The 12,479-nt window shown below is 34.3% G+C and overlaps 2 protein-coding genes across 5 annotated transcripts; one reads left to right on the top strand and one right to left on the bottom strand.

Annotated features, from left to right (window-relative positions):
• The first annotated feature begins 747 nt into the window (after positions 1 to 747).
• LOC120448286 lies at positions 748 to 7,279 on the top strand. 4 transcript variants are annotated; one of them, XM_039630217.2, is made up of 8 exons: positions 748 to 815; positions 906 to 1,106; positions 1,620 to 2,157; positions 2,207 to 2,383; positions 2,615 to 2,725; positions 5,511 to 5,655; positions 6,116 to 6,277; positions 6,332 to 7,273. In XM_039630217.2, exons 2-8 carry the CDS (start codon positions 914 to 916, stop codon positions 7,085 to 7,087), a joined length of 2,082 nt encoding a protein of 693 aa, XP_039486151.2. In that variant the 5' UTR covers positions 748 to 815; positions 906 to 913; the 3' UTR covers positions 7,088 to 7,273. The 4 variants fall into 4 exon arrangements, with proteins under 4 accessions (XP_039486151.2, XP_039486154.1, XP_039486152.2 ...); XM_039630218.2 differs by having other exon boundaries at positions 749 to 830; XM_039630220.1 differs by lacking the exons at positions 5,511 to 5,655; positions 6,332 to 7,273 and having other exon boundaries at positions 6,116 to 6,254.
• A 919-nt stretch (positions 7,280 to 8,198) lies between these two features.
• LOC120448285 (vacuolar protein sorting-associated protein 11 homolog) lies at positions 8,199 to 10,984 on the bottom strand. The gene has a single exon (XM_039630215.1). It carries the CDS (start codon positions 10,910 to 10,912, stop codon positions 8,378 to 8,380), a length of 2,535 nt encoding a protein of 844 aa, XP_039486149.1. The 5' UTR covers positions 10,913 to 10,984; the 3' UTR covers positions 8,199 to 8,377.
• Between the last annotated feature and the right edge of the window lie 1,495 nt (positions 10,985 to 12,479).

The raw sequence follows: 12,479 nt of genomic DNA, 5'->3' as shown, positions 1-12,479 counted from the left end.
AAGGCTTATGGCCTAGAGACACAGATAGCGTGATAATAAAAAGATATACAGCGAATATTCGGCCGGAGTTTCGATTTATAAGCTTGTGCTCTTTATTAAAAAAGTGGTATATGAAAACTAAAAACTTATCCAACTGTACTAGAGATAACCACGGCCGGCAAGCTGACCGCTCGTCCAGCAAAGTGCTGACACTAGCATAAACAGCATATAAACTTGCTGTCACACTTGGCAACCAAAGGGGATGGATTTGCATATAACACTCTAGGGTGGACTTATAACTGATCAAGGCAGAAGGAAGCGTTTCCGACCATATTAAGTATATATGTATGTATATTCTTGATCAAGATCAATAGCCGAGTCGATCTGGCCATGTCCGTCTGTCTGTATGAACTTTGAGATCTCAGGAACTACGAAAGCTAGAAAGTTGTGATTAAGCATACAGACTCCAGGGACATAGACGCAGCGCAAGTTTCTCGATTCATGATGCCACGCCCACTCTAACGCCCACAAACCTCTCAAAGCTGCCACGCCAACACATAAATGCAAAAAAGTATAACATTTTCCGATGAAAATATTATGTTAATTATAAGTTTGTTTGTAAATGTTATTTGTGTTAACGGAAACAACTTAATTGACCGCAGAACCGCAAATAGAGAAAAGGTAAGGTTTAGTGGAAATTAGATATTATTAAAAAAAGTAACTAGTTCTACTAAAAACAAGTTAAATAATTGAGCAGAGGTCACACTAATCTGATAACAACGTCAACCACATGTTGACTTCATCAAAATAGTTTGTTAGAACTTAGACCATTAAAGGTGTGATTCGATTTGGTAGTGTTTTCAAAACATCCCAATATATATATTTTTGAGATTTTTAATAACTTTATTTAATTTATTATACGAAAGGTATCAATATGGATCAAATAATAACATCGACTCTCAAAACTCGTAGACAACGTTCTCTTGGATTGCGTCTTTTAATATGTTACCTTAAGAAAAGTAACGTTAAATTAGAAGAAAATGTAAATACGTGGACGTCTTTATTGATTCAATCATGCAAATTGCCTGAGTTACGTTTATATGGAGATTTAATATTTTCAGCTATGGGTAAGTTTATAAATCTGGCAAAATTTTTTAAACGAAATCTAAAAAACCGCGCAAAACTACCAAGCCAACACTTTTGGAAAATAATTTTGATATTTTATATTGGTCTTGTAAATTCCTATCGATTTGCCAAACATATTTTTGCTAGGGGCACTTTAACGCCTGCAAACCGCCAAACAGTCACGCTCTTTTCCCTACAATTTTTATGATGCTGTGATACATTTTCAATATATTCGGAATAAAACTAACAAAGCTACGGCGGCTTAAGGGAGGAAATAAAAAGCTACGCTACTACCGTAGAAATTCGTTTTACTATTGTTAATCGACACAACGTGGACTACCGTTAACAGTAATACGTTTTTATGTGCTTGCATTATTTTCCGGTGTTATTTTATTTTATGTGTTCATATTATTTTCTTTTTTTTAAAGCTCTATATATAAATGAAGTAGAAATATCAATAAACAGCGTTTTTGCCTATTCACTTTTATGAAATTTAAATATTTTTCACCTTTCAGCACTCCTAATTGACAGATTGCAGAGCGACGGTAATATGTCAAAAGCATTCGCATCTGCTCATTTATATAAAGTTATTGAATGCTTATCTCACAACGAAATATATAAAAACGAACGTCAAACTTTTGCTGCCTTACACACTATAAAAAAATGTCTTAAATATTACCCAAAAGGAACAAAAGCTAAATCATCAACAATTAAAAATATATTAGCATTATTAATAGACAACCGAAACGATGATGTTGTTTATCAATCTGGTGAATGTTGGCTTTTATTACACAAGCTTCACGGTATTTCCGAGAAGGAACATATTGGTAATATAATTGAATGGAAGGATTTTCAATTATCTCTGCTTAGTAATATCCAATATATTATTAATAGTACAATAGTCATGAATAGTCAGGAATGTGTTGAAAGCCTATCAAAACCAAATAATTTTTGGGCTTTTACCTTTGAAGCTGTAAAAGATCCTTTTGAAAGGGCTACACAAGCTTTTCGACGGATTTTTAATCTTATTGAATATCTAAAAATTGCATTAAGGTAAGAAAACGAATTTAACTTTCTATAATATAAACCAAAATATTTTTAGAAAACAATTTTTCAAAAAGTATATTTGCATACATCAAATCTTGGTTTTAATACAAAATGGACTGAAAGCGCATGTAAAAAAACAACATAATTTACGAATTGATCATGCATATATCGAGACATTTTTGCCGCAAATGCATATGAAATTTTTGGAGCTTTTGGAAATTGTCATTGAAACGTAAGTAACTGAAATTTGTAGATACCGTAAAATACCAAATCTAAATTGGTAAAACACGGTACATCTGTGAATTCAGCAGAATGCTGGGTGGAAAGAATTTTTGGAACTTCGATTCCGTGTAAATCAATCGAACGTGAAAATGAAACAATTTATTCGGATTTTGAAAAGTTCTAAGATTTTTATTGAAAAGGGAAAAATGTATTTTATATTAATTTAGCTATTATTTTATAGATGTTATACACACCTCAGGATGGACTATCGGCTTGTTCTAAATATTTTATTGGATGGCCTAGAAAAAAAAAGGAAATCAATGTTTCTAGAAGCAAATTCAAAGGAAGTTTTGTAAGTACTACTAGCTAATTTTTGTAACTTTACCGAGGTAAGTAAATGTGACAACAGCACCTTTAACGTAAAAAATTTCGGACATCATGTTTTTTGACAATTATTACCAACAACATTTTCAATAAGTTTTTATAAATAAAGTAACTTACTTAAATTCCTGCACACTGCCTATAAAGTCTTTAGGATAGATTTTTTGAAGCTTATTGCCAATTTTGTTGAATGTATAACAAGAGGGAATCCGTTCTTCCAATTTCTCGACTATCGGATACCACTTTCCTTGAAGTGCGCGAGATAACAAATAACTAGAGGTTCGATTTGGTATGGCAAACTTTTCGTAAGAAATTTATTATTAGCTCCATCTAGTTATCGATGGTCTCTTGAGTTCGAAAATTAATTATTCACAAAAACTGGTATTTATGTTGCCCATGTGCGTTAAGTAGGCATATAGATATGTTGTTATGTGTTAAGACATACTTATACAGAACAGTAAAGGTAAAGAGCCTATTAGCGTAACATAGAAACGCTCGTTAAACCTCTGCCTATGACAATATCACACCGAATTTGTTGAGCATTGCGTTTTTGAAGTCCTCCAATGCCGAACAGCACGCTGACTGCGAATAAAAAACTGCCGGTATAGTAAACAAGCGGTCGGGCTTATTAATATTCTCTGTTTTTCAGCTTTTTCTATTAATTTCTCTTTTTCATTTTCATAACTTAAATATAGCTTTATAGTATAAAAATATATCGGGTGAACCTAGATATATCTTAGACTGTCGGTAATAATAATTTTTAAAGAGTTCACTTGCGAATATTTACCAAAATTACTCCCTTTTTCTTTTCGTGTAGCCTTCTTCGTATTTTCCTTTTTATACCCGTTACTCGTTGAGTAAAAGGTATTCTAGATTCGTTAAAAAGTATGTAACAGGCAGAACGAAGCTTTTCCGACCATTTAAAGTATATATATTCTTGATCAGGATCAACAGCCGAGTAGATTTGGCCATGCCCGTCTGTCCGTCCGTCCGTCTGTCTGTCTGTCCGTCCGTATGAACGCTGAGATCTCAGGAACTACGAAAGCTAGAAAGTTGTGATTAAGCATACAGACTCCAGGGACATAGACGCAGCGCAAGTTTGTCGATTCATGTTGCCACTCCCGCTCTAACGCCCACAAACCGCCAAAAACTGTCGGTGTTGAAGACTCTCCTTCGCACTTCCACTAGCTGAGTAACGGGTATCAGATAGTCGGGGAACTCGACTATAGCGTTCTCTCTTGTTTTTTTCTGCATTTCCTTTCATTGTATCGCTATGGACCAGCGCAAGCAGCAAAGTATATAATATATACTAACAAACTTGGAAAGTATAAAAAGCACAAGCCAAGTATCAAATGCGTGGACAAGAAGAAAAATAAGAAGCATCTAGTGTCTAAAATTTATATATGATTATGCTTTTAAAATATACGGCCAACATACAGCATAAGTATACATATGTTAATTAATAATAAATGATAATTGTGCGTACAAATTTAACCAATAAGAATTTACCTCATGAAATCATCATCACATCACAATTACGTTATGTTTTGTTAAACAAAAAAAAACTTCACGAATGAACGCCAAGTCCTCAATCTTTGTTTTGGAACTTTACAACTGACCGACTGCCTTGACGACTACGGATTTTTCGTATTTTTTTACAAATCCATAAACTCGCTTTTCCTTAAATTTTCTATCGGGACGCATCCCGTCACCAATAGCGTGAAATATTTATTATCTCTTCGTGTTTTTGGAGTGGACATCCATAAAAAGACTGGGTAGTATTCCCAGATTCATTTAGTATTAGTACCTCACTACTCTTTTCAATTTCCCATTTCTTTAAATTTTTCATTTTACAGTTTTACCACAGACATTAGAATAACAAGATGCGTAACGCCTTACGATTTTTTTGCACACTTTTTTTGTGCAGGCTCTAGAGCCAAAATATGACAAAATATGCCCTTCTTTTCACATGTTCTTAGATTTGCAATCTATATTTTTTGTAATATATTGCCATCACGTAAAAACTATAGTTTTGCCTTAACACAACAATTATCGGAATAGAATACATAAATACAATTAGAGCCTCAAGAAATTAATATTGCAATAAACAGTTAACATATTTATTTATTCGTTACAAAATATGTAACATGCAGAAGGTACATTTCCGACCATATAAAGTTTATATATTCTTGATCTAGACCTAGAAAATTGAGATTAAGCCTACAGACTCCAGATACAGAGACGCAGCGCAAGTTTGTCGATTCATGTTGTCCACAAACCGCCACGCCCACACTTTTCAAAAATGTTTTTGTTACGGCCACTCTAACGCCCACAAACCGCCCAAAGCTGCCATGCCCACATTTTTAAAAATAGGTTCTGATATTTTATAATTTTTGTATTAGCTTGTAAATTTCTATGGGTTTGCCAAAAAACTGTTTGCCACGCCCACTATAACGCCCGCAGAACGCAAAAAACTGCCACGCCCGCACTTTTGAAAATGTTGTTGATATTTTTTCACATTTTTGTTAGTCATGTAAATTTCTCTCGATTTGCCAAAAATCTGTTTTGCCACGCCCACTCTAACGCCCACAAACCGGCGAAGACGGTCAGTGTTGAAATTTCTCTTCGCACTTCCACTAGCTGAGTAACGGGTATCAGATAGTCGGGTAACTCGACTATAGCGTTTTTTCTTGTTTTATTTTCAAATGTACAAATTTATACAATTTATACAAATTTTTTAACTTTCACATTTTAAGGAATATGCGTGTAGTTGTGTATAGAGTTATATCCTTATGGTGCTCTACTCTACAAGAAGGAAGCCATTGCGAAATTATTGAGGATACTCTTATCAAAGAATTGTTGGGTGATATGTTATCTCGAGTCCCAACTTCAATAAAAAATGTAAATATTGTTTTTATACTGAGTACTGGAGTTAGATACCCTTACTTTTATTTGTATATTTATTTTCCAAACCTATTTAATTAAAAAAATTCCTTCATTATCGATAATAAAAATGGTACCGAAGAAAAAACATTAAACTTAGAAACAAACAAAAAATTTTAATAATAATAAGAAACCACGAAAAAAGTATTAACAGTATTTTTGAAGCGTTTTTAATTACTAAAGTTTAGAGTTAGTTTATTTTATTATCTATAACTAAAATAAGTTTAAATGGATTAGCGTGCATCACGGCCTAAATTTGGATAATTAAAATTAGGACAAATATTTCGAGATTGTTCTATTTTATTGGTCATTAAATTAATGACCAAATTAAACTAATAAATATGCTTAGCAAAGTATCGTCGTAACCATATTAAGCAATCACAATACATTTTATGAATTTTTTTTTAACTTAATCCAGGAAAGCGGACCACACTTGAAACAATCACCTGAAACTCTATTTTCGATGCTGAAATTTTCATTATGCAATGAAGACTATGACGAGCTTCGTCAGCAAGCACACTCTTGCCTACAAAAGTTCTTGTTATCGTCTGGTCATTTGATAAAGCAACAACTTTTAAAGGAAAGTATAATTCACGAGTGCTAACAAGTTATAACTAAAACTTATGTATTACAGGAGGTGCACAACACCTTATTGGGAATTTCTGTTCAAATGCATTCTCATCCTACCAAAGAACCAAAGAATAAAGAATTAAACGGGCGCCTGGAAGTTTACATGTCTTTCACAATTTTATTAAAATTGCGAAACTATAGATGTCCTACGCCTTCTGAAATTATAATGACTCTTTTACACGAATCCCGATTATTCAATGATAGCATTCAACTTAAGCAAAGTCATAGTTTAAACTTCTTGGAACTGATGCTTCATCCTCAAAAGGCGGATATTCATTTTAAAAGTGTTGACAATTTACGGAGTATACCTTTAAGGCACACAAACTTTTCAACAAATCAAACGAAGAATGGAAACGATTTGTTACAAACGGTCAATAGTGCCAAAGACCCTTTGATGACGACCTTTACAACAATTGAAAATAATGAAGATAACCAAAAAGATAAAAGTTCTTTGAGTAAAGAGAAACCTTTTGAAGTAGTTTCTAAAAATTACTTAAAAGAATTAATTGCTGAGGAAAAAACAAAAAATATAAAAGAAATATCAGATGACCCTTTGATCTCATCAAAATGCAACAGCTTGGAGAATTTAGAAGAACAAACTCATGGAATTATGAATGGCACTAATCTCAACTCTGATTTAATTTCATCCTGCTTCAGTGCTAAAAATACTGTAAAAATAATTCCTTCGAACTTGAAAAAATTAGATGATGCTGAAATGATAGCCGACCTGGAAGCAATATTCGTTAGTGAACTTTTATGAAAAAAAAGATTACTTTTGTATGCTTTATTTTTTTTTGGCCGTCTGCGTATATTTTCCCGCGGAATAATACTTTAAAATATGATTATACTTATTATTTTTTCTGATTCCGTAAGCCTATTTCTCAGCAAAATGGATATTTTTTGTCGGTATATTTTTACCTTGAGCGTAAATAAAATTTCAACTTTAATAAAAAATCAGATTTTCAAACTTCATTAAATAATCTTTGCTGGTAAAAGCTTTTACACTAGTACACTAGCGCACTAACGCTTGGTGCAAAAGTGTACAAATCCAACACTGTTGATTTTTTCTCGGAAACTGCTTCAGGGACTATTTTCCTGGCCTAATAGGATTTATTTTAAACATCCCTTTATTAAAAAAAACAACAATATTAACGTGCAGTCCCAAGGATAGTGAAAATCTGAAAAAGAACAGGCGGGGACCTGGTTCGGGCGGTTCTGTTGCAAAGAATTCCGTTTTATTTCGCCTGTACTCTTGGGCACCTCTCCTATGAGGGTGGATCTCATTGGCTGCGATAAGCCCACCAGCCCACCAATTGGAAGCAGGTCAGCTCCAGCAATGACATGGACATGTCTGAATAAGGCTAATAGAAATGAGGTTTGGGTTAACATTAAGCATTGGTGTTCCCGAACACCGCCGCGCCGTTTTATCTTGGTATAATTTGGCATATGCTTGCTCTTCAAATGCATATTAATTATCCGGCGAAAAGCAAAAGCCATTTGAGTCTTTGTAACTTATTGCTACAGCCCTGCCAGATCGATATAAATTGACAAGATAATTAAAAAAATAAAACAAAACTTATCATAAAAATGACGACAATTTTATGAAGTGTTATAGTTTGAGAGGTCGTAGCAACGTTCTAAGCATCGTAGGTGTTACAAGAACCTTCAATCCTAACTATCTTGATCTTAAAGTTCTCGAGTCTCCTACGTTCACATGGCCAGATCGACTAGGCTAGTGATCCTGATTAGCAATCACTGAGGATAGCAGTGATTTACATAGTGTATTAATGAAGTCCAGTATAAAATTATTTATCGCCACATGAGCCCACTAGAGAAGCTATTCGAATAATACTACATAAGCACAGGTTGTGTTGTTTTCGAAAGTGTTTTTTTTATTTCTGAAAAAGACCTGAGATTTAAAATAGAATGTGTGCAGTCGGCAGCGCCATAAAATTTATCGGTTTATGTACATTAATTTATTATAACGTATGATACGTACATACAAAATAAACTAAATAATTCCAAATATAGGTTTTTTTTAAATCATATTTTAATTAAAAGGGTTAGATGATGTAACGTAATCGCTTTTTTCATGACATCCTCTGTCGTCAATTGAATCCGCTTCGTCTTTTAATTGTTTTCTCATACTTTTAGTTCCTAGCTTATTTCCTATAGAAACAATTTTAGCTATTACTGCAATAATATGTGAAGAATCATGGCATAATATGGACGAATTTTTTGGACTTATTAAATTTCTGGTTTTACAAATAATACATAATATTTTTTCTTGACGTTTTGTCGATTCGTAATTTAGGCAGTCTTTATGAAAGGAATGTTGACAAAGAAAATAAATGGACTGCAAAGTTAAGATTTCATGACAGATGTCACATTTATCATTACGAAACTCTATTGGATTGTTTGTATAGAGAGACAGCATGGATTTCGATCTCTTAATCTTATCGTTGTAATTTTCAACTAACTGTAATTCATTCGCCGAATCAACTATACTTCGCATTAATTGGTCCCTAAATATTGGTTTTATCTGTAATGATCTTATTTCTTCATTAGAGCAAGAACTTTTTAACATCATAAGAAATGATCTTTTACTTAGATTTGTATTTAAAGCAAAATCTGAATTACTTTTCATTAAGTTATAAATACTTTTATTTATTGTTTCGTTATGCAATGTGCCTGTATTTTTTATATCGCATTGGATTCTTTGAAAAGCATTTAAAAATGTATAAAGTCTACATATAATCAAAGTTTTGTCCAATCGCAAGCACTTTGTCTTTATGAAATCTGAGACAAAACTTGCACTAACTTTTTCTCCATGCCATAGTGTGAGATATGAGACCAGCAAATAAAACAATAATTTTTCGTCACAGGCAGGAAAGGCTTCTACTATCTTGGCTAACAATTTAGCGCAATAATCGTTATTATCTGCCAAAATGGAACAAAAAGAAAGAATATTTTTTGGTTCTTCAACATTTTTTAATGTTATATTATTTAAATAGGTAGTGGGATCAACTGCTAGAGTTGCTGGTCCATATTCTAACAATTGTTGTAATATATGTTCTTCTTCAACTGGGGTCTGATCTGAAAGAGTACATTCGAAATACATTTTCAATAAGGTTGAAAGATATTTTATATCTGGGGGGCTTTTATAGTTCTGGGGATCATCTCGATGCATTTCATGCTTAATTTGTTCACGTTTAAAACAGCATTCACTGAGTCTTGTATGGCAGCTTGAAGACGTATTTTTTTTTTTCCATTCAGATAAGTAATTTAGTAAATAACTATTGTATCTAGAATACAAAAGTTTCGAAATGACAGCATGCGGTTTAATGAAACCAATAGTTTTAATAAATTCTTGAGTAGCTCTAGTGATGTCGCCCTTTTGTAGTAAATGATTTCCATAATGAAAGCGTACTAAAGCAGTTTCTGACGATGAGGTAATGCCTTCTCGATGCAACAATCTCAATGCAATATCGTACATATTTTTTTCAACTAAGAGGTGTATATTATTATCTATGCTGTTTTGTTGTAACAATAACATGTTGCAAGAATTTACTTCACGAGAAGGGGTAACAATGTAACAAAAATCGGTTTCGCTTAGTACATACAAAAATTCTTGAAATTGCTTTTGAAAAACTATTATTTTGTTTTCTGTGTCAACAACAATTAGTGTCGTTTTGCTTTGCTTTAAGTTTGAATTTTTGGCGCCTATGATGAGATAATGGCCTACCCAAGCCAGACATTCCTTTGCTCCTTCGATAGCAAAACAAGGACCCCTTCCCTCAGGGGTGTAGCAATAAACAGCATCTGCCCGTCCCACTACCAACATCGAATCATTTAAATCGCCGCTTCCCGTCTGGCGCATTCTACTGCGGTAATTAATATTACCTTTATCATTATCAAGGACAAATTTGGTATCCATTATGCATTTTTCTTTTAACATAAAACAATAAACTCCTTGAACACATGTTACAAACATTATTTGAGTGGTATCCAAAGGTTGCGTTTTAATGTCTAAATGTATTCCAATGACTGCGTATCCAGAAACAGTATGTTGGCGAATATTTGCAGAAAAATGTTTTGTAATTTTTCCATAATGCAATAGAATGTCACCATTCTCGAATCCTATGGCCAACGCAAACAATTTATCGTCAGCATCGTCTGCGTTAATGCATAAGGGTTTACTTGACGCTTGTGTATATGCATATGCAATTATTGGAGCTCCTTGCTTTTTTGTTAATCTTTTTAGATCAAATATATCAATGTGAATACCATTATTGATATCCGGTGTGACAGTCGCAAGACAGTTATTGCTGGTAAGGGAACAAAGTGCTATAGCATTCCGCTTGGATAAAGGTTTAAAGCTGATACATTCCCAACTCGAAAGGTAAATAAGTATATTTCCGTTTTTATCGCAAACTACTAATTTAATATTTATTTCTTCAGTGCATGATTTGGATTCGTGAAAGCAGTAGCACGATATGTCTGCCGTGCTTGGAATTTTAACAAATGGTAAAGCGATAGTATTGAACAGTTCCACTTTTTTCCATTCCAACACACTTATATCCATTTTGCTTAAAAAAATTAACAAATATACTTTAGTTTGACTAAATTAATTTCGAGATTGATACATGTGTGTCACCTGGGGGTTGGCCAACAAATTGAAACAGGTCAAAAAGAAACTTGCATTCCTAAAAGATTAATAACACTAAGCACATCCAAAGATTAAGGTTTTAATTTGAAATGTGGAAATGTTATATTTTGGAAAACTTGATATTATTACCACAACAAGAGAGAACGCAATAGTCGAGTTCCCCGACTATCTGATACCCCTTACAAAGCTAGTGAAAGTGCGAAGGGAAATTTCAACACTGACCGTTTTTGACGGTTTGTAGGCGTTAGAGTGGGCGTGGCAAAAAAATTTTTGGTAAGTAGAGTTAAATTTACAAGACGAACTAAAACGTTAAAAATTTCAAAACATTTTTCAAAAGTATGGGCGTAGCAACTTTGGGCGGGTTGTGGGCGTTAGGGTGGGCATGGAAAAAAGTTTTTCTGCAGAACGATAAAAATTTATAATACTAATAAAAAATGGGAAAAATATTAAAAATGTTTCAAAAGTTTGGGGGTGGCAGTTTTGGGCGGTTTGTGGGCGTGGCCACTTGAATCGACAAACTGCGTGTACGTCTCTGGTGTGTGCGTGCTTAATCTCAACTTTCTAGCTCAGATCTCGACGTTCATAAGGACGGACAGACAGGCGGACAGACGGACATGGCCAGATCGATTCGGCTATTGATCCTGATCAAAAATATATATACTTTATATGGTCGTAAACGCCTTCTGCCTGTTACATACTTTTCAACGCGTCTAGTATACCCTTTTACTCTACGAGTAACGGGTATAATTACTTTTTCAAGATAAAAATATATGTACGAAAATATATTTTGTGAAAGTAGTGTTTGCTCCCCTCTCTATAAGAGTTTGTCAAGATCTGTGGAGCGCGAAGTTATATTGCAACTCACAGATAGTAATAAATTGTTAAAAAACTGGTAAATGCCGAGTTAGAACGATAATGATCAAGGTTATATATGTATGTATATGCAGGCCCGATGACAGGGAGGGCGGGGGCGGTGTGTTTCCCCCCGGGCCCGTATTCCCTGTCGCCTGGCCTGTGTATATGTATTTGACGCTCTGCACGACGCGCCTAAATAGTAGTTTTAGGCTTATCACTAGATATCGACCATAGGCATATCAAAACGGACACGAGATGGACAATGGAATGTTAGAACTCTGAGAGAACCATCTAGATTAGCACAGCTCGAAGCGATGGAGAGACTCCATATTGCAATAGCTGGAATCAGTGAGATGAGGTGGTCTGGCAGTGGGGAAACAACAACATCAAATAGCAATCTAGTCCTTCACAGTGGCAACAATGACGGCAGCTGATACGGGGTGGGGATTTATGTGTCCAAGCGCATAAAAAAGACACTGCACTCCTGGGAACCCATTTCTGTTAGAATCATGACAGCCACATTCAGATGTAGAGCTAGACATATAAACATCATACAATGCTATGCCCCGACGGAAGACGCCAAAGACGACACCAAGGACGACTTCTACACTGCCCTCACAGCAGCCCT

This window comes from Drosophila santomea, chromosome 3L, assembly GCF_016746245.2.
Source record: "Drosophila santomea strain STO CAGO 1482 chromosome 3L, Prin_Dsan_1.1, whole genome shotgun sequence".
Classification (NCBI taxonomy): domain Eukaryota; kingdom Metazoa; phylum Arthropoda; class Insecta; order Diptera; family Drosophilidae; genus Drosophila; species Drosophila santomea.
The sequence above is the reverse complement of the archived record's forward strand: the minus strand, read 5'-3'. Positions and strand labels throughout refer to the sequence as shown.